The sequence below is a fragment of the Hemicordylus capensis genome, chromosome 17, assembly GCF_027244095.1.
Source record: "Hemicordylus capensis ecotype Gifberg chromosome 17, rHemCap1.1.pri, whole genome shotgun sequence".
Taxonomy (NCBI): domain Eukaryota; kingdom Metazoa; phylum Chordata; class Lepidosauria; order Squamata; family Cordylidae; genus Hemicordylus; species Hemicordylus capensis.
The window spans coordinates 2,469,299-2,497,096 of NC_069673.1; the positions used below are offsets into that span (position 1 = coordinate 2,469,299).

The 27,798-nt window shown below is 49.8% G+C and overlaps 1 protein-coding gene across 6 annotated transcripts in view; it reads right to left on the reverse strand.

Moving 5' to 3' along the window:
* The window catches only part of ADAMTSL2 (ADAMTS like 2), a 137,806-nt gene that overhangs the window by 35,640 nt on the left and 74,368 nt on the right, over positions 1 to 27,798 (reverse strand). For 4 of the 6 annotated variants that reach the window (XR_008312697.1, XM_053281702.1, XM_053281698.1 and 1 more), the window contains 7 exons: positions 10,608 to 10,722; positions 9,108 to 9,250; positions 7,435 to 7,510; positions 6,036 to 6,138; positions 4,574 to 4,719; positions 4,348 to 4,471; positions 790 to 870 (listed from right to left, as the gene is read on the reverse strand). Coding sequence is in view for 5 of the 6 variants with exons in the window: in XM_053281702.1 (XP_053137677.1) it covers positions 790 to 870; positions 4,348 to 4,471; positions 4,574 to 4,719; positions 6,036 to 6,138; positions 7,435 to 7,510; positions 9,108 to 9,250; positions 10,608 to 10,722 (788 nt within the window). In the remaining variant the exon portion in view is untranslated. Of the gene's footprint in view, positions 1 to 789; positions 871 to 4,347; positions 4,472 to 4,573; positions 4,720 to 6,035; positions 6,139 to 7,434; positions 7,511 to 9,107; positions 9,251 to 10,607; positions 10,723 to 14,888; positions 15,198 to 27,798 lie in introns of those variants that run through there. The other 2 variants (XM_053281701.1, XM_053281699.1) reach the window with 2 other exon arrangements.

Below are 27,798 nucleotides of genomic sequence, written 5' to 3' on the forward strand. Positions count from 1 at the left end.
TAAACTGCTCTTTGTCATAAGCTGAACTTGTGTGATGTCATGGAATGCTCATGAACATTCCAACTGCTCAAGGTGAAAGCATATCTACAGAATGCTGGCAAACAGTACATGCAGCTTTATGAGAGAATGAACAAGTTGACATAGGTAAGGAAAATGTCACACAGAAGCAGGAAGGAAGAGCTAGGTCCTGTTGACAGAGCAGGAGGGAAGACCATTAAGCTGACTAAAGATTGGGAAGCAGTGGAAGGGATCTAAAAAGCAGCCTGCTAGCCTAGGGAAGCAGATCTGTGAAGCAAGCCAGATTGGCACGCCACAAGGGGACCTTGTTTGCTATTTGGGGAAAGCTGGTCTTGTGGTACCAAGCATCAACTGTCCCCTTTGCTAAGCAGGGTCCACCCTGGTTTGCACTTGAATGGGAAACTACATGTGAGCACTGGAAGATATTCCCCTTAGGAGGTGTGATGAGCACCTGCCTGCTTGCATGCAGAAGGTTCCAAGTTCCCTCCCTGGCATCTCTATTTAAGGCTGAGAGAGACTCCTGTCTAGGTCCCTTTCCCATTCTAAAATTCTGTTATTATTCTAGAACAGGGCTTCCCGAGTCCGGATCCCCAGATGTTGTTGGACTGCAACTCCCATCATGCCCCTGTCCTATAGCCAATGGGATCATGAAGCCAAAGAGGCGGTGGTGAGACGGAATGTCCCGTAGCTTAACTACTAATGAGCTAAATGCTTCCATTACGAGACAATTAAGACTAACATTCTGTCTGCTTAGCGGGGCATCCTACGCACCCAAGACGTCAGCAGATTTCTTCCGCTCCACGATCTGGATGTCTCTTGCTCCAGTAGGAATGTGCGTCACCAGAGAGTAGCCTGCAGAAAACTGAATTGATGAATGAAAGGGACATTTTGCAGGGGCGACACGCCATCCCCATTTCTCCGTGCCATGCAAACATTACTCTTCTGCCTAAAGTTTGAATCAGAAGGAACTCCTTAAATATGGGAACGAATGTCCGGATGCACGGACGTCTTTTAGTGGCGACACCCAATAGAATGATGTTGAATGATAAACATCTGCCCTGGGGGTGGAAGCTGTTTCCTTTTCGTTCCTATACCAAGAAACTCCCAATTTCCCAGCCAAATAATATTAAGCTGACACATCCAATTAATATGCATGTGTGCACTTGATTGTCAGGGATTTCCTGTAGACTGAGTCCTCCTATATTCCAGGGAGGGGTGTGCACAAACCCCAAAATTTGAATTTGTTTTGAATTTGAACCGAGCCACATTCCCCGAACCGGTTCGATTGAATTGACCGGCCGGTCCGGTCCTTCCAATCGAATTGGTTTGGCGGTTCAGGCATCAATACTTGTAAAGCGAAATCCAGTGAGGCAGGGGAGCAGCGAGAAAGGCATGCACAGAGACTGGAACCACGCCGCCAACATGCAGGCAGCCTGTGTTTAAACAGCTATCCAGCCGGCGATTCAACTGGGGATGGCAGCGGCGAGTGGCAGCGAGCAGCAAGCAGTGAGCCTAAACCACTTTTCTTGCTGTCTCTCTGCCACCATCCACACCCTTCAGCGTACAACCAGTTCACATCAGACCGGGCTTGGTTCAGTTTGATCGTTGACTGAACCGGTCCCGGATCAATTTACGATCGAACCACTGAACCGGCCCGGTTCGATGTGAACTGGTCCTACGCCAAAAGGTTCATGCACACCCCTAATTCTAGGGCAGGGTTCCTTATTGTAAATCCGAGCTGCCCTTAAAACCCATCTGTTTGGCTTGGCATTTTAGGGTTTTTAATTAGTTTGAATTGTTTTAAAGCTCACCTGGTTTTCAGGGTTTTAATTGTCCTGATAGTTTAATTGTTTTTTAAGATGTTTTTAAATTGGTGTTTCATATTTGTATTTCTGTTTTAATTGTTGTTGGTTTTAATGATTTCTGGTTTTAATTGTAAACTGCCCTGAGCCATTTTGGAAGGGTGGTATCAAAATCAAACAAACAAACAAATCCTAAATGCGGCTCCCTGCCTAATCTGGGCACTGTGTGAAGCTTCGGACACAGCTGAATACTATGCATAGACCCACTGGTATCCTGTTGAGTACCAACGGCCCTTTGCTCAGTGCTGGTAGGGTGCCAGAGCCCTCCTGAGCTTCTGCACCATCTTAGGAGGCATGCGCGGAGTGCTGGGAAATGTCGCCCTCCCTGGTGCTTTCCTCCTACAGCTCCTGGGAGAGGGCTCCGTCTCTTGGAAAGGGCCCTCCCAGCATGAAAGTGATCTATTGTGTGGGGCTCAGCGCAGGTGGAAATGGCTCGCCCATGGAAGGGGGGGTGGTGTTTTCTGGCAAAGTGGCCCGTACTTGAAAAATAATAATAATTTTAAAACATGGCTCTAGGGGGCGAGTGAGCATCAGGATCCCAAACGATCAGGGTCGGAGTCCATGGCCTAGGACCTGAAGGATATCAGATACAGAGGAGATCTGGCCTTGTGGTAGCAAGCCTGACTTGTCCCCTGTGCTAAGAGGGGTCCACCCTGGTTTGCATTTGAATCGGAGGCTGCATGTGTGAGCACTGGAAGAGATTCCCTGTAGGGGGTGGGGTCATAGCTCAGTGGACGAGCATCTGCCTGCTTGCATGCAGAAGGTTCCCAGTCCCCTCCCTGGAAGCATCTCCAAGACAGGGCTGGGAGAGACTCCTGCCTGCAACCTGGAAGAAGCCGCTGCCAGGCTGTGCAGATAATACTGGGCTAGATAGACCAATGGTCTGACTCAGTTTATGGCAGCTTCCTATGTTCCAGGTGCAACCAGCCAGTTATTGGCCTAGTGCTGGGATTCACTCCAACACTGACCCCAGGGAATCCAATTTCAAGGAAGAGGGGAAGCCTTCCCTGGCCTGGGAAGGAACCATGCCCTGGAACCATCCAAACCAGAGTGGCCAGAGCCTGCAACAGCCACAGAAGCGTCGGGTGTCCCCTGGTGAGGTTGCCAGCACTGAGGACCAGGTGCCCCCGGTGGGATTCTGGCCTCTGCCCTAGAGCAGGGTGCTAGCTGAGCTTAGCCTGCTGAGCAAAGAGGCACCTTTTTAAAGCAGCGATTCTCTTGTATTTAGCAGGGGGAGAGCAACTGGCCCAATCCATCCCCAGCACAGCATCCCTCCAGTAGCTGTAGCTGATGTCTATCTTATGTTTCTTTTTTAGATTGTGAGCCCTTTGAGGACAGGGAGCCATTTTGATTGATTGATTTGATTTGATTGATTGATTTTTTAAGTAAAGCGCTTTGGGAACTATGGTTGAAAAGCGGTATAAAAATATTCATCATATTCATATTTGTAGGCTGCTTGGGGCCTCCCTCTCAATAGGGCTCCTCGGGAAGAGAAGGAACCAGTGTGGATGTCTCCTTGGGAGGAGGGCTGACCTGGGAGTTTAGGAAGAGGGGAGTTCCTGAAAGCCATTTAAAAGTCAGTGAATATACAGTGAATATTGTATAGTTGGATTGAATTGAAATTTCAGTCAGAAATTCAGACTTAAATCACTCTGCATAAGGATCAGTGGGAACTCCTCCCCCTGCCCGCCCCCAAAGACACAAATTAATAGCTCCCGAATGGCTGGGCAGAAAGCTTTAAATTTTTACATGGTGGTAGTCCAGCATTATGTGTGTTCAATGTAAAGGTGGTCCTCTCACTGATTTTAAAGAAAATGCATGGCAGAAATGGCTACCACAAGTTCAGTATTAGCATCTATTCTGACAATTCTGATAATTATGACATAGATCCAACACAACAGGGATTAATTCGACATTTTCAACACAACAGAGTGCAGTGACAAATGTGTCAGAATTAACTCCAATAAGTATGACAGTGGCATGATCCTATGCAATAGTACTATTGAATAGAGACGTGCATGAAACAAATGTTTTGATTTGTTTTGAATCAAATTCCAAAAATTCATTTTGAATTGGAATCAAATTCGAATCTGGTCTGAAAATCAAATTTGAATCAATTTGAGCCCATTCCCATGCCCTTTTTAACCAATCAATGAATCAGGAGGCCTGAATAGGTTCTTAAAAGATGCCAAACGGTTCTTGAATCAAATCTGAATCAAATTTTGAAAATTCAATTCAAATGTGAATCAAATTGCTCTTTTAAGGGGTAGTTCAATTCAAATTGGAATCACTCGAATCACCCAGATTCGAGTCAAATCGATTTGAATCTGAATCAATTTCGCACACCCCTATTATTGAAACTATTCAATTGCATAGCCATATCGAACACCCGTCTGTTGACAATTGTGTCTTCCTCCAGAAACCAGAAACCACCACAACTTAAGGAAAAGTTCCCCACATGTCTTACCAAGATGCGAATTTCCCTTTCTGTAACTCCCCGTCACGTGAGTGCAGCTGCTCCCATTCCCTTGGCAGACGCCACATTTATCCAACGTGTGGGTCGAGAACAGTACCCCATCGCATCCAATGGGCTAGAAACAGTGTAAATAGAGTATTGAGGGCCAGGCAAAGAGGGCGGCCACTGCAATTTCAAGAATTCGACTGACAAGAAGGTTGCTATAATGTTTAACAACCTCACATTTTCCAGACACGCAAACCCCTCGGAAATCAGCGTATTTACAGGACGTCCCATCCCGGGCCAGGACCATTAGCTGCCTTTGACCGTCGACGGTGGTACAATGCAGGTCACAAGGTTTGCTGGAGATGTGGACATAGTCATCTGATGGGAGAAAGACGGAAAACGCTGCAGACATAGACATTGTGTCTTAGGCGTCACTAGTACATAGGAACATAGGAGGCTGCCTTATACTGATTCAGACCCTTGGTCCATCTAGTTCAGTATTGTCAACACAGACTGGCAGCGGCTTTCTCCAAGGTTGCAGGCAAGACTCTCTCCCAGCCCTATCTTGGAGATGCTGCCAGGGAGGGGACTTGGAACCTAGATGCTCTTCCCAGAGCAGCTCTGTCCCCTGAGGGGAATGTCTTCCAGTGCTCACACTTCTAGTCTCCCATTCAGATGCAACCAGGGTGGACCCTGCATAGCAAAAGGGACAATTCATGCTTGCTACCACAAGACCAGTTCTCCTCCCTTAACTTGGATGTTTTTTAAAAGGGGCTTAGGCAAAGGCATGGAGGCCAGGTCTGTCAATGGCTACTAGTTTATAAATTTATTTATTTGATTTGATTTATATACCACCCTTACAAAAATGGCTCAGTTAGCAATGATATGTGCATATTAATTCCAAACTATTCTTCCACCAAGACTCTTAATTATTCAAGGATAAAATACCACTCACCAGTTGTTACAAGTTAAAACAAAACCGGTTTCAATGTCAAACACATCATCCTCAGTTGATTACAGTGGATACTAGTCTTGAAGGCTCCAGCCTCCGAGGCAAGATGCCTCTAGATGCCAGTTGCAGGGGAGTATCAGCAGGAGAGAGGGCATGCCCTCAACTCTTGCCTGTGGGCTTCCTAGAGTCATCTGGTGGACCACGGTGGGAAACACGACGCTGGACTAGATAGGTCTTGGGCCCGATCCAGCAGAGTTGTTCTTATGTTTTCTGCCACTTTTGTGTAGCAGTAGCTAAAGCTGCTCAGCTGAGAGCACCTTCAGATTAGGACGAATCCTGCTCCATTCCCATGACGACTGTTGTCACCCCAGCATGGAGAACCAAGCCAATTCTTAGGATCAGGAACAGCAGATCAATAGTACATAAACTATTTGGGGGGGAATATCGATCTTGTTGGAATCACAGCTTTCAACCTGAAAGTTGAAGCGTGTGAATATCTAACACAGCCCCAGTTTGCTGAAACATTTTTCAAGCAGCTGCTTTAGCTGCAAATCGCTCCTCCGAGTCGGGGAAAGATCCGGGCAGTGCCTCGGCGAATCAGATCAAACCTCAGAAGAAGAGCCTCCGTCCAAAAGCAAAAGAGAGCCCCATTCATTCCCAACTCCTTAAAAAAACAAAAAAACGAGGGGGGGGAATGACTTTGTGTTGTCAAAACCAAAGAAAGAAAGGTCTTCTTGTTTACCGGGGTATAAAGGTTTCCATTGATATGTCCGTCCGTTGTACACGTGAGAGTTGAAGGAGGTGCACTGCTCTTCCCGGAAGCTCCGGCCATTCAGAGGGCACTGCTGGAAAAGCACAGCAGAGAAGGTGGCAGTGGAAACGCGAGCGCGGTTGTTTCTCGGCCGCCAGCTTCTGCCGTTCGCACTGGCCTTGTTCACTCTCTTCCCCACAGGCTTCCCCGCCCAGGCCCAAGTGTGTGAATCAAGGGCGATCACAGATCCCAAGACAGAGATCAGTTGGCAATGTGGCCAGGCTGCCCGGTGGATCCCACAGCTTGGTTGTGTGTAGGTAGGCAGTCCGTGGCCAGGAATGGATTACATAGGGACCTAGGAAGCTGCCTTCTACTGAGTCAGACCCTTGGTCCATCTAGCTCAGGATCGTCTACCCAGACCGGCAGCAGCTTCTCCAAGGTTGCAGGAGTCTCTCTCCGCCCTAGCTTGGAGATGCTGCCAGGGAGGGAACTTGGAACCTTCTGCATGCAAGCAGGCAGGGGCTCTTCCCAGAGCAGCCCCATCCTCTTAGGGGCAGAGGTTCTCTTACCCCTGGACTTCCAGGCTGAAGTCCAGGGCCTTCACAGCCCTTCGGGGCCCCCAAATCCTCTTTAGTCTGTCCTGGGTGGTGTGGTCGCCCGACCAAGCATGATGATGCTTAATTTGCAGGGGGGGGGCCTCCAAAGGCCTTTAGGTCCAAGGCTCCAAAATTACCTAGGTGCACCTCTGCTGAGGGGAATATCTTCCAGTGCATACACATCTCCCATTCAAATGCAAACCAGGGAGAACCCTGCTTAGCAAAGGGGACAATTACTTTTTATTACACCCCTCTGACAGACTACAGCCCTCCATCTGACAGACCATACCCCTCCAAAATGGACCACCATCCAAAATGGTCTTCCATAAGGGTGGGGTTCTTTGCTTGGGTCTCCATCCTCCCCAGCAGCAAAGGCTTTCAGGTGCCAACATTGGCTGCCCGATGTCATTGTGGACTACGATTCCCATCATCCCCAGCCACAATGGCCCTCGGGTTCCCAATGCTGGGTCCTCTCAGGGACCTGTGAGAGTCACTCACCATGAACACACTCTATGGATCAAATCCCTGGGCACTGCAGGGATTTATTTATTTTTTTAACTGGAGCTTTCTTGTTTCCTTTGTGTATTTGCAACTGTGATTTATGTTTTGTGATCTGCTTTGGCTTTATTTGCTAAGGAAAAGTAGGACACACGTTTTTTAATCATCCAAACACTCAAAATAAATTAAAATGAGATGCCTGACAGAGCCTTACCTTTTAGACCTTTGCTCCCCTCCCAAACCACAACTTAAGTCTCTTTCTCCATCAATGCAAGCATGAAAACTTTCTTACTTACTTGTACTTTGCACAGCTGGTATCTCTTAGAGGTCCCGGTGCAGGTTTTATTAGCAAGCCCCGTCACTGACTTCCTCCTGCACAGAGACAGGAGGAGGGGGAAGCATGCAAGAAGAAGAAGAGAAAAGACACCCGCCAGAACCTTTAATTAATAAGTGCAGTGCCTTTAAGTACCATACCGAGATTCGTCTTCTTCACACATCTACCATTCTTTGCAAATTGCAGCTAGATAATATTGCAGCTGTCTTGAAAAGGTGTGCTAAGGATTCCGCTTCATATATTGTCATTAATTCAATTCTTATGGATGCAATCCAAGCCTCACTCCATCCACGGACGCTACAGGGTGCCGTGAATCAAAGCTTTTGTTCCTCCCCACACAGCCCCACACCCCAGGAAATGGACACGGGCTTCCTCTGGAGAGCTGGGAGAGTTCAAGATCCAGATCCAGATAAAGCTTATTAGTCCAAGACCATCAAAGGACGTCCTCTACTACCACAGAGCTCTGATGTCTCCCCATAAGAACATCGGAAGCAGCCTTATATTGAGTCGGACCATCGGTCCATCTAGCTCAGTATTGTCTACACCAGGGATTCTCAGCGTTGGGTCCCCAGATGTTCTTGGACTTCAGCTCCCATAATCCCCAGCCCCAGTGGCCTCTGGTTGGGGATTATGGGAGTTGAAGTCCAACAACATCTGGGGACCCAACGTTGAGAATCCCTGGTCTACACTGACTGGCAGCGGCTTCTCCCAGGTTTCAAACAGGGGTCTTTCCCAGCCCTACTTGGAGATGTGGCCAGGAGTTGAAGCTGGGGCCTTGTACAGAATGCCCTCTGCTACCTCTGAACCATAAGGTCCTCCCTCCCACAAAAATAAATAAATAAAGGAAGCTGCCTTTCATGAGTCAGACCCCTGCTCCGTCTAGCCCAGTATTGTCTACCCTGACTGGCAGCAGCTGTCTCAGAACCATTAACTGGAGGTGCTACCAAGGATTGAACCAGGCGCTACCAAGAATCAGAAGCTAGAGAAACCAAGAACAGAGTGCAGGCCCCAAAACAAGGCAGGAAGCTTCCACAACGAAGTTGCTTCAGCAAATCATGGTGGGGCGGGGCGGGGCGGGGGAGAATGAGGCCTTAAATGCAGAGCCCACACTTCCAGCCCCACTCGCGCCTGGGATGTCTTAAAGGGGCTACACCCCCTTTCTTAAGCGTGGGCTGCGGCGTCGCTGGGGGGCTGCTGGTGGGGATTGGGGTGCTTTGAGATCATCCTCCCAATCGGAGGGCAGAGACAAGGGGGCATCGAGGGGCATTTCCATTGGTAGGAGTAAGGGGCCCCCAAAGCTCATCCTGGCTCAGGGATCACAACCTCTTCACCTCAAGAGTCCCTAGTGACCATATTTTGGAGATGCTGCCAGGGAAAGAACTGGGAACCTTCAGCTCTTCCCAGAGCGGCTCCATCATCCCCTGAGAGGAAGATCTTCCAGTGCTGCTCACACTTCGAGTCTCCCATTCATATGCAACCAGGGCGGACCCTGCTTAGCTAAGGGGACAGGTCATGCTTGCTACCACCAGGCCAGCTCTCCTCTCCTGCCGGGGAATTGGGCCACGCCCACGTTGGGCACCCCGCTAGCTTGGGCCGTTCCCACCCAGGGGCCCTGGCCAATTCAAAGAGGCTGACCTCTGCCGGAGGCAGTGCCTCTCCTGGGACTTGACGCCTCCTCCGCACGTCCGGGTGCAGGCCGTCCATTTGGTCCACTCGCCCCACCAATAGGCCGTGACGTCGGCTCCTTCTTCGAGGCTGTTGGAAGTCTGGACATGATCCTGGCGAAAGGGGTGCGAGGTGGGGGGAAATGCAGTTCAGGTTGAATGGGCTGCAACGATATCGGTTGCAGGTCGCCCATAGAACCAAACCAGTCCACAGAAGACCAGGCAGGAGGCTGGCGGAGGGAGGCGGGTCCGCTGGAGACACACACACACACCGCAGCAGCACCCCTCAGCGGCCACCGAACCCAGTGGTAAGTTTTTGAAATAACACTTTAGAACCCTGAACAGGCTCCAGTTTGAGCCGAGCCAGGGTTCTAGATCAGGGTGCAAAAACTAAACATGCCCTGTCCGGTTCGAGTCCGGTCCAAACCCGAACCGAACCGGGCAAACCGGTTTTGTACACACGCAGTATGTAGAAGAAAACCCCCCTGGGAGCACTGCCAGGGACTCCAACTATGACATTTATTCTAGGGACACAGGAAGCCGCCTTCTACTGAGTCAGACCCTCGCTCCGTCGAGGTCAGGATTGTCTACCCAGACTGGCAGTGGCTCTCCAAGGCTACAAGCAGGAGTCTCTCCCAGCTGTACCTGGAGATGCTGCCAGGGACTGAACATCTAAAGCAGCTTCCTATGCTCCTGGAGCTAGGTGAAACCTGTTTCTCATTGCACCTTGATTATTCCCACTGGGAACTGTATTACCAAGGGGGCCTTTCAGGTAAGCTGGGAACTGTCCATTCAGCACCGCAGCTTTACCTGGAGATTTGCCTCTCGAAAGGTTTAGCCGAAGGTGTGCAAAGGCACCCTGGCCACCGCCTCCACCTGAGTACCCAAAAGCAGAGCCGGGTCCAGCAACACTTGCTCTTTCAAGGGGGAGTGCAAGTCCATCCAGAACCAGTCAAATCCCTTCCTCCTGATTGGCTCTCTTACTGGCCAATAGCACCTCCGTCTTGTTTGGATTTAGCCTCAGTCTGCTAGTCCTCATTAGGGACGCTGCCAGGCATTGAACCTGCGGACTTCTGCATGCATCTTTGCAGCCTAGCTTTTAATGATATTTTGTTTTAATGTTATCTAGTTGTAATTTGAATCTGCTTCTAATTAGGGTTTTTTGTAACTGTAATTATTAATTGGTTTTAATTGGGTTTTTAAAACAAAAAACGTAAAATGCTCCGAGCCACCTTTGGAAGGGTGGTATATAAATAAAATAAAATAAAATAAAATAAAATAAAATAAAATAAAATAATCATCCAGCTGGGGCTGTACCACAAAGTTACGGTGCCATCCCGCAAGGGGGCATACATGGGTCTTCCATCCAGACACAGACCACACCAAGACCTGCTTCGCTTCAGCAAGGTGGGGGGTGCCCTTCAGAGGGACATTTGTGAGACAAGCCCAGATTGAGGAAATGAACATTCACCTGGGAGCTCACCAAGGCGAGGTCCCCCACGAAGAGTAGAAGGGCCAGAGTCCCCGTCAGGCGAGCCCAGGAGGAGAAGAAGCTGTGGTCCCAGCTCTGCCGGATTCTCTTCATCCTATCAAAACAAGAGGCACAAGGGGAATTCGTCAAGAGGAGTCTACATTAGCCATAGGAACATAGGAAGCTGCCGTATACTGAGTCAGACCCTTGGTCCATCTAGCTCAGTCTTGTCTACCCAGACTGGCAGCGGCTTCTCCCAGGTTGCAGGCAGGAGTCTCTCTCAGTGGCCTTATCTTGGAGATGCTGCCAGGGAGGGAATTTGAAACCTTCTGCATGCAAGCAGGCAGGTGCTCTTCCCAAAGCAGCGGCACCATCCCCTATGGGGAATCTCTTCCAGTGCTCACACGTGTAGTCTCCCATTCAAATGCAAACCAGGGCAGAACCCGGCTTAGCACTGGGGACAATTCATGCTTGCTACCACAAGGCCAGCTCTCCTCACTCAACAGTGCCTAGGAAACCCGTCCTGCCTCATTCTGCAGAACATATCGAGAATGTCAGCTCCTCAGAGCTTGGATCTTTCCCCGCCCTCTGCTTTTGGCAGCCTGGAGAGAGAATTTCCTGAAATCCGGCTCATCTCTGGCTCTCGCCACTGGGAGTGGAGAGACTGCCGTTTCCAAACTGAAATGGACTATTATACGAATATTGCACAGATCCCCCCACCCTCTCAGACTGTGTCTGAATTGCTCGGTGTCCTGTTCCAGCCCGGCTGTGAGCATTCTGTGTGCTTGGCAAGATCTGGGGAGAACCAACCCAGGGTTGAAGCCAACCCAGGCGGGCAGCAAACAGTGAGGGGCAGAGCTGTTTCTGGGCTGCTTCTCTGGCTCTGCCTCGACAGGATTTGGGAGAGGGCCTAAGCAAGACCAATGTTGATCCAACAAAGTCAGAAGCTCAGCCAAGCTCTTAAATCCCTACCCAGGGACTGCTGCCAGCCAGAGCCCGGCACCTCAATGCCAAGCAGCTGGGATGAAATTGTGCTCTGTGGTCTGGTGAGTAGCCTTGGCTTGGCAGCCTACCTGAAGACTTTGAAAAGAATGTTAGAGAGTGGGAAGGTCGATTTACACCCCTCCTCTGAAAGGTTTGAGCTGCCACACCCTGGCATGGAGTCAACGCCTCCTCTTCTGCAGAAAGGTCTATGCTGCAGGGAGTTTCCCCTTCTGACTTGTTGACCAGCGGATTCAGGAGCCAAGGAGAAGAGCTGGTCTCGTGGTAGCAAGCATGAATTGTCCCCTTTGCTAAGCAGGGTCTGCCCTGGTTTACATTTGAATGGGAGACTACATGTGAGCACTGTAAAATATTCCCCTTAGGGCAGGGATGCTCAGCCTCAGCCCTCCTGCAAATGTTGGTTTACAACTCCCATAATCCCTGGCTAGTGGCCACTGTGACTGGGGATTATGGGAGTTGTAGTCCAAAAACAGCTGTGGGGGGGGGAAGTTAGGGGCCTGCCTTAGGGGGTGGGGCCGCTCTGGGAAGAGCAGAAGTTCCCAAGTTCCCTCCCTGGCAGCATCTCCAAGATAGGGCTGGGAGAGAGATTCCTGCCTGCAACCTTGAAGAAGCCGCTGCCAGCCTAGGTAGACAAAACTGAGCTAGATGGACCGAGGGTTGGACTCGGTATAGGCAGCTTCCTATGTTCCGATGGTCCTGAAGCATAAAAGGCCTCTGTTTTGTAAGGAAGCTTCTTCCACTCACTCCTCTACCCCAGCAGACGTCAGCACAGCCAGGGAGGGACGAGCCTCCTGCAGCCTCCCAGCATCCAGGCCAAGCCCTTTGCTTCCTTCCTGGCCAGGAAGTGGGCTGGGCGAGACCATGTGTGCGGGCGTGGGGGTGCAGGGACATCCCCCCCATGCAGGTTCCAGCGGTCCTGGTACTGACCTCTCTCCCCACCCCAGTCTTTCCTGGACACGGTCTTGGGCAGGGAAGAGAAAACAGGGTGTGGGTCAGCAACCCATCAGCCACCTGAGCCCCAGAGATGGGGGCGGGGGCAGTGTTATTTAACAGGGGTTCCCAGATGTTGCTGACTACAACTCCCAGAATCCCCAGCCAAAGGCCACTGTAGTTGGGGATGCTGGGAGTTGTAGTGAACGGCATCCGCGTAGCCCAGGCCTGCCCAGCCAGTGGGGATAGGTTTGTGGTTCTTTAAAGTCATAGGAACATAGGAAGCGGCCATATACTGAGTCAGACCCTTGGCCCATCTAGCTCAGTCTTGTCTACCCAGACTGGCAGCGGCTTCTCCAAGGGTGCAGGCAGGAATCTCTCTCAGCCCTATCCTGGAGATGCTGCCAGGGAGGGGACTGGGAACCTAGAGGCTCTTCCCAGAGCGGCTCCATCTCCTGAGGGGAATCTCTCCCAGTGCTCACACATGTAGCCTCCCACCCAAATGCAAACCAGGGCAGACCCTGCTTAGCATGCAAGCTTGCTACCCCAAGACCAGCTTTCATGCATTCTCACACGCATGGGTTGAGGAACTTGCAAGAGCAGCGGGCACTGGCAGGGGCGGTCTCCGAGATATTTTGCATCCTGAGGCAACGGAGCACCTGCTCAGCTTTTCTCGGGCCATGCTGCAGATGCAGCAGTGACACCTGAGCATGTGCAGAGGATGCCACCAAGCCAGGCAGTGGCAGCATGGGAATTAGTTCATGCCTGGCGTGAGGGGAGGGGGAAGGAAAGAGGAGCAGTCCTTTGATGGGGTGAAGAGGGAGAAATGAACACTATGCTCATCAATGTCTGGAGTACCACAGGTTGAGAACCGGGGGTGGGCCCTGTCCTAAAGGGCAATTTCTACCTCTGAACACACACCTGCCCACTCCGGGTTATAGCCAACGTTTTAAATCGGATATGGATTTGAATCATTTGTTTTAAGTGTTGGTTTGAATGTTTCTAGATCATATAAGCAGCTGCAGACGATATATAAATGTGCCAAAGAAATAAAAAACTGGTCCAGGATTCCAACCCGGGACCTCTTGCACCAAAAGCAAGAATCATGCCACGAGATCAATATGCTTTCGTTCTCCCACCCCACCTCACCGTTTTGCAGGGGTTCTCAAAGGTGGGTCCCCCAGATGTTCCTGGACTACAAAACCTATCATCCCCTGCTCCTACCATCCCACTGTTGTGCGAATGATGGGTGTTGTAGTCCAACGACATCTAATGGTCATAGGAACATAGGAAGCTGCCATATACTGAGTCAGACCATTGGTCTATCTTGTTCAGTATTGTCTTCACAGATTGGCAGTGGCTTCTCCAAGGTTGCAGGCAGGAATCTCTCTCAGCCCTATCTTGGAGATGCTGCCAGGGAGGGAACGTGAAACCTTCTGCTCTTCCCAGAGCAGCCTCATCCCCTCAGGGGAATATCTTACAGTGCTCACACATGTAGTCTCCCATTCAAATGGAAACCAGGGCAGACTCTGCTTAGCTAAGGGGACAAGTCATGCTTGCTACCACAAGACCAACTCTCCTCCCTAGACCAGCTCCCAAGAGAGTGTTATCATGTCACTACCTCCATCCAATTTCACAATATAAACTTACGTCTGCGGGCTTAACCGTAAAGGGTTCCCAAAGCCGAGAATCCGCTCTGATTAATCGAAAACCCCATAGTTCTTGGCTGTGTGTCCCGGAGACAGGTGGCTGAAACTTACCCGAAACAGTTGGTTTTCATTAGAGCGTCAAGCTACTTCTGGTCCAAAGCCAGTCAAATAATTATTCTCCATTCAGTCCAGAGTGGGGGGGGGGGTGTGTGCCGAAAGTATGCCTCCCATATCTACTTAAAAGGAAAGCCCCTCCGCTAGGGAAATGACTCCAAAGCACCACAAGCTGCATACTTGGGGGCAGGTACAACCTCCAAAAAAACCCTGCACTTATGAGGGGAAAGGACGAGACAGCGAGAAGTTTAAACTACAACCCAGTTCGGTCTTGCTGCACTGCTATTATATAACGGTCTCACCAAGTACCTTCGCCGCTGCTCTGTCTGAAGCAAATGCACGGCGCATTTCTGTTTCAGGCAATTAAACGATTAGCCCCCAAGGCTTATTGGCAGCTAGAGAGCTGGTGTTATTCAACATTGCAATTATGTGCACACACACACACACAGAGCAGACACACACACACACACACACACACACACACACACACACACACAGACAGAGGCTCCCCTGCAGAAAAGACAAGACATTGCCGGCAAGGGCGAAACGACAACTGATTGCCAGGCGGAGAGGTGGGAAGGCATACCTGGAGCCTGCCGGCCAGATGTGCGTCTCGAAACGTGCCGAAGATGCTCTGGGCACCAGGTGCAAGCGGCGGGTCTGTGGAGAATGAGCTCGGGGCTGGTGCAGGACCGGCAGCAGGAGGGAGGGAGGGAGGGGCGAGGAAGGGCAGAAATTGCAGACACACTGCAATTGGCCCTCCCTTCTCCTCTCCAGGCTCTCTCCTCAAACTTCAAAGGGCAGGCAAAGGGCCCAGGCGGCCAGCAAGAAGGAGCTGATTAGCGGTTTCCCCAAGTCAACTCCAGTCAGCTTTATAGCTGTCAGGCAGACAGTGAGAGGCTTGCCGGCCTCCCTGAGATGCGCATTCTCCACCAACAACCTCAAACTGCCCCCCCCCCCCAACACACACACACACACTGGATTTCACACACTGTTCTTCTCCCCCTCCACAATCGCTCAGCCAACCACAGCCGGGCGGTTTCCTGCGACTAGACGTGGTGGACAAGAATGTCAAAAAGGGATTTCGGTGCCGGGGGGGGGGGGGGGATGTAGGTGAGATACAGAGCCGGAGAGAGAAACTGCAGCCAGAAGTCCGGTCTGGGATGCAACGGCTCCCGCCAGCCGACTCGGGTCCAAGAGACATTACCTGAGCAAACCGGGCAGGAATCCACAGGGCTACACCCAAGGAAAGGGGTGCAAATTCCCTCCTCCCCAGTGGATTAATCATCTAAATGCCTGCCCGAGATTTCAGGAGAAATTTCAGGAGAAATTCAGGAGAAACTGCTGCTGCTGCAAGAGTCACAGCAGTAAACACGACACAATTTGGCACTTTGCTGGGCCGCTGTGGACTCATTTTCTTACTAATTGAAGACTAGGGAGCCTATGGTGTAGTGCCACTGCAAGCAAAGCGAATGTGTGTGTGTGTGTGTGTCAAGATCTGGAGTCCTAGTAATTGCCCGTCAAAACGGGGAGTGCAAAAGCAACAGTTACGCAGAGGCAGCACAAAACCAGCTGGGCAGATTTCAACTGAGCATTGAAATGGGGGTGTTCATCTGTGGCCCGGCAAAACAGACCCATGTGGATCCGTCCCTGAGCTGGTACCCTATCCATCTCTATCCATGTGGCCCTCTCCATCCCCAGCACAACATCCCTCCAATGGCTGTTGCTGGTGTCTTATCTTATGTTTCTTTTTTAGATTGTGAGCCCTTTGGGGACAGGGAGCCTTATTTATTTATTTATTTATTTATTTGTAAACCACTTTGGAAACTTTTGTTGAAAAGCGGTATATAAATATTCGCCGTACTCGGGAACAGGGGCCCATTTTTTTAATTTATTCATACATACATACATACATACATACAGTAAAAAGTAAAGTCTGCCATCTAGTCGGTGTCGACATATGGCGACCACAGAGCCCTGTGGTTGTCTTTGGTAGGATACAGGAGGAGTTTGCCACTGCCATACGTACATACAATTCAGTGTATGGTCTTCTAGATCCTGTCTCTCTCCATAAATTACTCAACAACTGACTACAAAGCAAGGATTTCAGTGTCTGGCTCTAATTGTGTTTCCTTATGGGCATGCCGTCCCTGGCCCCTCATTTCCAAGGATATGCACATCTCTGGGCATGAGATCATCAGCCATGTTCAGAACATTTATCTGCCAAAGCCGGGATGCGGCTTTCACAATGCAGAGACAAATAATGCGGAACCAGATCATTGCTGTGCCTTCCTTGAGAATCGCTTTGCACAGCAGGCGTGATGATCAGTCACTTCATTATCCAGCGCTGGCTTAACTGCGCACCACGATCCCCATTACAAAGCATGCGCAGCCGTACGGTGCGGAAAGGGCACACCGTTGCACAGCCCGTCAGCAACTGTCCTGCCTGCAGGTCCCGTTTCCCATTCAGAACCACAGAATCTTCGTATGCAGTATTCATTCATTCATTTATTTATTCATTAAAAATGTCTTATAGACCACCTCCTCCAAAGACTCTAGGCAGCGAATAACAACAATACCAATACCAATTAAAAAGAAAATTGCAGGGCAAACACCGGGCGAAAAAGGTAGGTCTTGCCTTAAAAGCCACCAAGGAGGGGGCTGAACGAATCGGGGGTGGAGGGGAGTGTTCCAAAAAACACACAACACCAGGGCCCAGGGGCGTAACAATAGGGGGGCAGGCAGGGCACGTGCCCTGGGCGCCACTCTGGTGGGTCATGTGGGGGGGGAAGTGGCATGCCCCCCGACCCCCCCCCCGGATCGCGCTTCGCGGTGGTGGGCGGCGGCGGGAGTGAGCGTGTCAGTGGCAGGCGGCGGCGGATCACCGAGTGCGGGGGTGGCAGGCGGCGGCGGCGCCCGCCACCACCCGCCACCGCCGCACGATCTGCCACCGCCCGCCACCGCCACGTTCACTCCGGCCAGCCCAGGGGGGTGCAGGTATGTGGGGGGGCGGGGGCGCAATTTCAGGGGCAGAGCTTGCCCTGGGCGCCGTTTCCCCCCGTTACGCCTCTGCCAGGGCCCGGGACACTAAGGAGGGCCAGCTGAGAAGACCTCACAGGACGGGATACGACCGGCCGAGAGAGGCAATCCCGGAGATATACAAGCCCATCGGGGTTTTGTAGGTGAGAACCAGCGCTTTGAATTGGACCCGGAAGCGAACAGGCAACCAGTGCAGCGACTGTAAAAGAGGTATAAAATCTACAGTCCACCCATAAGGAGGCGGGCCACTGCATTCTGGACTAATTTGAGGTACAGTAATCCCTCGACCTACGAACTACTCAACTTACGTTTTTTTCGAGTTACGTGCGACAAAAAAGACCGGAAGTAGTTGCCGGTTTAGAATCAGCTTACTCGACCTACAAATGTTTAGATGCGGCTTCCTCGAATTACGAGTGTTTTGAGACTTCCGTGGTGCGCTCCTCGACTTACGAAAATTTCGACCTCCGAACGTGCGTTCGGAATGGATTATTTACGTAAGTCGAGGGACCACTGTAGATCTTAACCCTAAGTGCAGCCATCGTCGTCCCCGCCCCCCCTCCCCCCACACACACCCATGGACTGAACAATAATATTCTCAAAGTGGTTGCCTGTTCGGGACACTTATCTGCAACTAGATTAGGAAACGACAGACGGTGCAGAATGAGGGAGCTAGATCGCTTTCCATCCCAGTGTGCATCCCAGTGTACACGCACCCTGAAGGAACTGCACTCACTGCCCCTTTCCCCCCCAGTACAATTCAAGGTGCTGATTATTACCCGGAATGCCCTACATTCTGAGGGGGCTCTGCTCCGGGTGCTGACAATGAGGGAGGCTCGGTTGTCGAGCACGCGGGACAGGGCCTTCTCTGTGGCTGCCCCCAGACTCTGAAATGCTCTCCCGGTGGCTATTCGCTCCTCCGTCTCCATCACTTTTTAGAAAGCGTGGTCAATCTTGGCTTTTTACCCAGGCTTTTCTATGATTGTCTCTACTGCTGCTTCTTTGTATATTGTATTTTGTATGGTTATTTTATGCTTGTATTTTAAACCTTTCATCAGATTCATGCTTTTTATAATTACGCTTCTTATTTTACGGGTGTATTTTTATAGTGTTTTATTTCAGTTGTGTTTGCATTTTTCAGTGGACCACCTTGAGATTGTTTTAATGAAAGGCGGTAGATACATTTAACAAGTAAATAAATAAATAAATAAATAAATAAATAAATAAGAAAGACCTGGGCCCCAGGTACCTTAAGGGATGCCCGTTCCTAGTTGAATGTGCCCACCCGACTATTCATCTCACATGCTGAAGCCTGTTTGTCGAGCACACAGGATAGGGCCATTTCAGGGATTGCTGAACTCACTTTCAGATGAGATCCACATGGCTGCCCCCTCACTCCCAATCTTCTGGAGGAGACTGAAGACTGCCCTTTGGACAATGCATCGCCCCGGCTCTTCTTTTAGTGGATGCTAGACTCACTGGGAAATGCTTTACTAACAAGCAGAAGGTTGCCGGTTCGAATCCCCGCTGGTACTATATCGGGCAGCAGCGATATCGGAAAATGCTGAAAGGCATCATTTCATACAGTGCGGGAGGAGGCAATGGTCAACCCCTCCTGTATTCTTCCAAAGACAACCACAGGGCTCTGTGGGCGCCAGGAGTCAAAATCGACTCAACGACACACTTTACCTGAGACTCGTTCACATGCCCTCCGGGAGGGTAGGAGAAGCACCCAGCCTTTGGGGCCATGTGCTCACAAACATTAAAGGCGAAGCAGCATTTTGCTGCTTCGTACACAATCACTCTCTGACCTTCATGTCTGCAAGCACAGGACCCCAAATCGGAAGCCTGCCGAACTCTCCTCAGCCAGGCTAGGCACTCCTCCAACCCTGCAGGTGGCCGTGAGAACGACTCTACTCACTTTAGGTTTGAGTACGTTGTTCTTAGAGCCAGGGATCATCCCATGGAACCGGTTGCCAGGAAATTCAGGACTGATTGTACGGGAGCGTGCACGATGCTGTGGGGTTTTTGTGATGAAAGCAAATCACCTACGCAGTTCTCTTCAAATTACCTCAAAGAATAAGGAAGGGAAAAACATGTTGGCAGTCTGAACTCTGCTCTGACTGTCGTGCTGATCTGAGAAAGTTGTTGATGGATAATTAAACGATAGATAATAAACATTTTGCATAAGTGACTTTTACTGCAAGTTTTGCATAAGGGTCTTTTTTTTTTTTGACACAAACAAATTCCCTTACACCTAATTAACATTACAGCATATGAAAAATGTCCATAATTAATTTTTTGAAGGTTCTTTTGCACTTTCTTGCATCACATTATGTGTCTTGATTTGCTTCCCCCTAGAGATCCCCGCTGTCATCTTCCTCTAGCTCCTCATAGGAACATAGGAAGCTGCCATATACTGAGTCAGACCATTGGGCTATCTAGCTCAGTATGGTCTTCATAGGCTGGCAGCGTCTTCTCCAAGGTTTCAGGAAGGAATCTCTCTCAGCCCTATCTTGGAGATGCTGCCAGGGAGGGAACTGGGAACCTTCTGCTCTTCCCAGAGCGGCTCCACCCCCTAATAAGGGGAATATCTTCCAGTGCTCACACTTCTAGTCTCCAATTCATAAGCAACCAGGGTGGACCCTGCATAGCTAAGGGAACATGTCATGCTTGCTACCACCAGACCAGCTCGTCCTCGTCCTCTAGATCTTCGTTTCCCATCATGCTGTCACAAGCATTCTCAGGTATTTTGAGATGCACAGGAACACGTCAGAGGAGATGAACCCTGCTTTGCAATACACCTCTTGTAGGTGGAAGGCTCTCAGATTGGGCTTCTTGGTGAACAGCCATCACCTTAACCTATCGAGATCTGTGTATGAGGCAAGTCAACCTGACATAAATTCCTCAAGGACAGCAAATGTACCATCACTGGGGAGCAAATCCTTCCCCAGGCTCGCAAATGCTCTTATAATACGGTCACTGGCATTCTTGAAAGCTTTCCTGAAACTTAGTTTGCCTTTCCCTGCAAAGCCTCCAATATCGTCCACATCACTGATAGCATGTAAGCCAGGCAACGCAAACACTTTGCTGGGCCCGTGAGCTTCATATGTGGGCAGTATATGGAATACTGCGACACAACTCTCCTTTTCCAGAAACAAAATGCGTGTCAGCACGTAATTCTGGGTACCGTCAAAGAACTAGCACAAAAACATCAGTGTCTGGTTAGTTAGTCTAATAACTTTCTACTTTAATGAGGGATTATAAAAAAAATCTAACCATCTGTAAATTATATATAGGTTACCATTGCCTCCGAATCCTAGTTGCAGGGGAGCAACAGCAAGAGAGCGGGCATTCCTTCATCTCTTGGTTCTCAGAGGCATCTGGTGGGCCATTGTGAGAAATGGGATGCTGGACTAGATAGGACGTCGGCCTGATCCAGCAGGGCTGTTCTTATGTTCTCATGTTTATAACGGAAATGTTATTAACGTGGTTTTTAATTTGTTGTTCAGTGCCCTGGGATCTCCGGATGAAAGCCGGTGCAAAAATGCAGATAGATAGATGGATGGATGGATAGGTAGATAGATAGAGGAATAGACAGACTTGTGGTTTTCGCCTTGGAAGCAGAGAAATCAGGGTGATTATTCACAACAACATCCCTAAAGAGACTAGCTCTTGATTCCAAACAGTTGCAAAAGTTCTTCAGAGTCCAGAGTCACTTCTATCCAGAGTCACTTCCATTTGAGTAAATAGAGTAATCTCAGAATGAGGGCCCTATGCACTCACTCTCTAGAGGACAGGGGGGACACGCCTCTATCCCCTTTTATGTAACTGAAGGGGGCGGAGTTTCAGAAGGGTTTTTCTAGCAAGGAGGGAGGAACAAAGAGGCGGGTCTTTCCTGAAGGGTGAAATTCAGCATCAGCGCAGCATTCAGCGCAGGTTCCCGGGAAAGATAGTTCTCCACACGACCAGGCACTATATGTCCTAGGCACTACATCTCCCAGGCACTATATTTCCCAGGGGTTCTTCCACAGGGAATACGGCCGTTGCAGAATCCAAGGTGGTGGAAAGGAGGAGCAAAGGAGGGGAAGAGAGGGAGGGACCTTGCTGCTGACCACACTGCCCTCACCAGGTAAATGTGGAAGAGGGGGCTGTAAGCTGGCCTAAGCTAGCTGCAGATAGACCGATAGGTAGGTAGGCAGGTAGGTAGGTAGGTAGAGGGATAGAGGGATAGACAGATGTGTGGTTTTCTCCATGGAACCAGAGAAATCAGGGCGATTATTCACAACAGCATCCCTAAAGAGACTAGCTCTTGATTCCAAACAGTTGCAAAAGTTCTTCCTATGAGCCAAGGCAGAAGAACGTGAACATCGCCAGTTCCTTCACTGCCCGTAAATCAACCCAGTGCCATCAACAGCCTGTGATGGACGTCCTCCCTGCCGGCTGGGCTTGTGGACAGGTGTGTCATTAATCACCGGCAGATGCTCGCCCCGGATGGTTTCTGCATCTCCCTGTCCTTTTGGCAGTGGAGCAAGAAATGGCAAGCAGATGTTCTTTACCCTCCCGGCCCCTGCAACACAGAGCAAAAAAGCCCAGAGCAAAAAGGATCGAGCAAAGATGAGATGCACCTGTATGGAACGTGGACAAGTGACCTCTGAATGCTCACCCTTTTCTCTTGTTTTGGTAGGTTTGAGGTTCGATAAGCGGATTCCATGTGCCAGACCACTTTGGAATACAGGGTGTATGCGCTGAATGAGACATGGGAACATAGGAAGCTGCCATATGCTGAGTCAGACCATTGGTCCATCTTGCTCAGGATGGTCTACACAAACTGGCAGCGTCTTCTCCAAGGTTGCAGGCAGGAGTCTCTCTCAGCACGATCTTGGAGATGCTTCAAATGCGCTCTCCGTAATAATCTGTCGGATTCGAGTAGAGTCTTTCTCCACTTGCACTCTAGTCAACCTCGCCACTTCAGCCCTCATAGTTCTTCCGTATACCAGGGGACCAGTTTTGAAGCGGGTCCGAGAGGACACTTAGGAGCAGTCGTGTCCACTGCCCTCGTGAGCTGATTATTTCAGTTCTCCACCTGTCAACAGGGTCACCAGCAGAGCCAACACTAAATCCCTCCGAAGCTTCTTGGAATCTTGTTGGATCCAGGACCCTTCTCGGGCAGACCATCCTAATGGTCTTGCCACCCCTGCAGAGGTGGGACGTGGTCATGAGTCCAACCTTAACCAGGGCGGTGGTCCGTCCATGACAATGAGGAGATCACAGCATTCCCCGCCCAGGAAGCACCACCCTGTTCAGAGTGAAAGACCAGATCAAGCGTGTGGCCGGCAATATGCGTCGGTCCCGAGACCACCTGAGATAGCAAGGTGGTATCTGCAAGCAGCCGGGCTGGCAGACGATCCTAGAAACGAGGCTCCCTTAACTTCGTTTTGGAGATGGGCCCGTTTTGGAGGCTTGCCGTTTCGGAGGCGCCATCGGGAGCCAAGCATCTCCCGGTGGTTCTTACACGCCTGTGAAACCGGGCTGGGCTCCCTTAACCCGATTTCCCCTGCGCGCGAATGGCCTCATAATGTTATCAACTTCTGCCATGTCGTCTTCAAAGTGAAAACGGTCCCCACACACTAGCCGGCCCGCATGCACTCCATGAGACTCAGTGTCTCTTCTGCCCTCAAAAACATCCAGGACAGCTTGAAATGAACCTCCCAAGAGGACGATACAGGAGAAAAGGTGACTCAAAGACGTCCTCCTTGCCATAACTCCTCCTCCGCATTCAGCCCATAAACTCAGCCCTTCCTTAACTCCTAATGGCGGCATGTGGCCTCGGAACGTGCCTCGGTTCTCCTCCTGTGACAGTAAACAAGCCGTAGCTCAGGCTCTCCGAGTGACACCACGTCTCAATGGTGAGATGCGCCCGTCACCTCAGCATTAAGGATGCTGTTTGTCCTGAGGAGATTTTGTGCACTCTGTCGGTGCTTGGAGAAGCTTCGAAGTGATTCCGCAATGCGTCTCAGCATCGTGTGTTGGCCAAAAACGGGTAAAGGCTTCTCACCCCTTACAGCGTTCCTGGTTTCAAACAAACTAGATTTTTCTATCTCTCATGCAGGTCTGCTCAACTTAAGCCCTCCCCACCAGCAGCTGTTTTGGGACTAATCCCGTCACAGTGGCCAACAGCCAGGGATTATGGGAGTTGTAGGCCAACATCTGCAGAAGGGCCAAAGTTGAGCAACCCTGCATCTAACGGAAGAGTTCACTATGTCCCAGATTGGCTGGCTAGCAGGTTACGTTCAGTGTTCAAAACCAACTACATTAGCCATAGGAACAGAGGAAGTTGCCTTCTACTGAGTCAGAGCCTTGGTCTATCTAGCTCAGTATTGTCTTCACAGACTGGCAGCGGCTTCTCCCAGGTTGCAGGCAGGAGTCTCTCTCTCAGCCCTATCTGGAGATGCTGCCAGGGAGGGAACTGGGAACCTTCTGCTCTTCCATAATCAGTTCCAGCCCTTCCACTAGTCGCTGAGGGCAGCAGTTCTTGGGGGTTGCATAAACAATGCCAAAAATTTTTTTTAGAATTATTTATTTATCTCATTTCTATACCGCCTGATATATATTGTTTAAATGGTTTTAATGCTGTTTTAAAATATTCTTTTAAAAATCTTGAATTGCTGTAATGTTTTAAACTTTTCATTTTTGTTTTAACTAATGTTTTACTTTGTTTTTATTTTGTCGTAAACCGCGTAAGAGACATAAGTTTGGGGCGGTATAAACATGTGTTGATAAAATAAAAATAAAATAAATATATACATCTCTAAGTGGTGTGTACGCCAATTACAACTGAAAATTTAAAAAAAAACACCCAAACAACAAAAAACATTTCCACAGAATAAAAGCAATTCAAAACAATTCGCAGAGTGAACCCATTCAAATAATTGCACGGGATAGAAACAAACAGTTTAAAATCCATTGTAATTACAAGCCTAATTTTAATTTGAATTGAAAGGGGAGACAGGTGTGTCTTGAGGGTCCTTTAAAAAGCAACCAGAGATGGAGATCTTATTTCAACAGGGAGTGCATTCCAAAGCCCTGAGGGGGCCACAGAGAAGGCCTAGTCCCGAGTCACCACCTAACGGGCCATTGGCAACCGTAACCGGATCTCCCCAGATGATCTCAATAGGCAGCAGGGTTCATGACAGAGAAGGTTTTCCTAAGTTCCCTGGACCTGAGCCATTAAGGGCTTTGTGGGTAATAACAAACACCGTGTATTTCGCTCGGAAACGTATCGGCAGCCATTCTTTCAGAATTGGTGTTATGCGGTCCCTTTGGGTTACCCCAGGGCCCAACCTGGCTGCCACATTCTGTACCAGTGGTCATTTCCGAGACAGCACTGCCAATAATTCTTTCTTGCCCTCTTTTATTGCACCCCCAAAATACTGCATCACGGTGGTAGCAGAATGTAAGAAGTAACACAGCAAGTCTGTGGTGCGGCCACATTTGGAGTACTGCGTACAGTTCTGGTCACCAGATCTTAAGAAGGAGATTGTAGAACTGGGAAAGGTGCAGAAGAGGGCGGCCACGACGATCAGGGGCCTGGAGCGCCTTCAACACCTGGGGCTATTTAGTCTGGAAAAGAGGCAACTAAGGGGAGACATGATCGAGGTGTATAAAATTATGCATGGAGTGGAGAGGGTGGACAGAGAAGAATTTGTCTCCCTCTCTCACAACACTAGAACCAGGGGTCACCCCATGAAACTGAAGGCTGGGAAATTTAGGACCGACAAGAGGAAGGACTTTTTGACACAGCACATAATTAATCTATGGAATTCTCTGCCACAGGATGTGGTGATGGCCACTAGCTTGGATGGCTTTAAATGGGGCTTAGACAATTTAGACAAATTAAGCCCTATATCAGAGGCATCCGCAAGACAGCTGCCTTCTACCGAGTCAGACCAGTGATCCAGCTAGCTCAGTGTCGTCTACCCAGACTGGCAGCGGCATCTCCAAGGTTGCAGGCAGGAATCTCTCTCAGCCTCAACTCGGAGATGCCAGGGAGGGAACCTGGAACCTGCATGCTCCTCCCAGAGCGGCTCCATCCCCTGAGGGGAATCTCTTCCAGCGCTCACACATCAAGTCTCCCATTCATATGCAACCAGGGTGGACCCTGCTTAGCTAAGGGAACCAGTCATGCTTGCTACCACAAGGCCAGCTCTCCTCTCCCGCCTGACTAGATCGGCTGGAAGGGCTCTGCTCTGTGTGCCGACACCTTCTGAGGCCCATTTGTCATGAGACAGGGACTTCTCGGTTGTTGCCCCCAGGCTGTGGAACTCGCTCTCCCCCGAGACCTGCACAACTCCCTCTCTTCCAGCCTTCAGGAGTTACGAATGCGAAGAATACAAAGAAGGCAAAGAATATTTATATACCATTTTTTAACAAAAGTCCCCAAAGCGGCTTACATGGGTATAAATAAATAAATAAATAAAATGGGTCCCTGAAGGGCTCACAATCTAAAAAGGAAATATAAGATAGACACCAGCAACAGCCACTGGAGGGATGTTGTGCTGGGGATGGAGAGGGCCAGTTGCTCTCCCCCTGCCCTTTTTATTCAGGTTTTGGCCAATGAGCTGCCCTTCCCTCTTTTTAAAACTTGTAGCTGGATTTGTTCTGTTTTTATTGAAAAGAAAGAAATATAGGAAAGCAGCAGATCAGGAAGAGGGCACATACCTCACTGGTGGGCTCAGGGCAAAGTCCAGCATATTCTTCCATCTTGTTCAGAATCTCAAAAGCAGAGCTTGGATTTGAGTGTGGAAGAAAACTTGTTATTTTAATGGGCACCAGGAGGAAAGCCAGGAGGAAGACGGGGAAGGAAAGACGTCTGGGACGCTGAATGCAGAAATCGCGACCAGGAACGCCTGTTAATAAAAAGCTTATTCGGGACCAGGCAGCAGGGCGGGATGATGAAAGGGCAGGTGTGCTGCTCAGGGTGGCCAGATGTGGCAAAGTGGTTAGAATGAGAAAGGATACAGGTGCGGAAATAGGACGCCCAGAAACACATACATTGTGTGCCTTTATGAAGCGCCTCGCCCAACCAGTTCATCACCGAATCAGAACTTCTCAGGAAGGCCTTCTCAACAGCCTCACCGAGTCTGCAGAACTCCTGGCCCCATGAGTTCCTGTGGCACTCCTGGCTCCCTCATTGATGAGGGAGGAGGTCAGTAAAAACCTCAGTTTTTCAGGAGCTCAGTAAAAACCCATCGCTTCTGCCTGGTATTGGATTGACTGCCCCCCTCTGCAGTTTTGTTTTTTTTTACTGTGGCTTATTTCTCCATGTTCCCCTTGTGTTTATTTCTGCTCGCTCTCTCTCTTTTTTGTATAAAGTGCTTATTACTTAGACGGAGCAGAAAGGTGGGATATAAATGCTTCAATATTGGGCCTCACTCACTTGCGGGCCAGGGGTCTGAAAAACAAGCCGTATGTGGAAATGTCGAAGGAACTGGGTGGGTTTACCCTGGAGAAGAGAAAACTGAAGCGGGGCATAACACTCGTGAAATACCTGAATAGGGCCAGGACCTTTCCTTGTTCTCTGCTGCTCTCCACTGTCCCAGAAGGCAGGAATAGAGCTACTAAGTTGGCTTAAGATGCAGCCGGGTAGATTAGGAGAAATTTCTGAATGGTAAGAGCTGTTTGAGAGCAGAGCCAGGGAACTCTCCCCTGCTGGAGGTCTTCAGACAGAGGCAGGACAGGATGTTGAGGATGCTCTCGGTCTGGATTTCCGGCATTGTTCAGGGGAGGACTAGATGACCTCTGAGACTCCTCTGACTAGGTTTGCCCTCTCTGATTGAAGCCATTCCAGGAGATTCCCCCACCCCCAATATTTCCCACAAGACCAAGCCACTAAGCTCTCCAAAACTGCTTTCCAGAGTCACCTAGAGCAGGGTTTCTTAACCTTGGGCCCCCAGATGTTGTTGGACTACAACTCCCATAATCCCCAAGCAAAAGCCATTGCCACTGAGGATTCTGGGAGTTGTAGTCCAACAACATCTGGGGGCCCAAGGTTAAGAAACCCTGACCTAGAGCTTTTCCCAGAAAGCAGGCTTCACCGCAAGGCTTTACGGCAAGGCTTTACGGCAAGTTCAAAGTTGCCAAAAAAAAACCTGGGGCAAAAAGTGGATTTTTTTTTACCCCGGAAATAAATCAGGTGACACGCAATCTGGTTACCACATCTCAAAAAGGACATTGTAGAACTGGAAAAGGTGCAGAAGAGGGCAACCAAGATGATCAGGGGCTGGAGCACCTTCCTTATGAGGCAAGACTACAACACCTGGGGCATTTTAGTTTAGAAAAAAGACGACTGCCTATAGAAAACTTCGTAGAAGATTGGAAACCCTTTTTGCGGTATACAGTGGTCCCTCTACTTACGAAATTAATCTGTTCCGAATGCACATTTGTAAGTCAAAAAATTC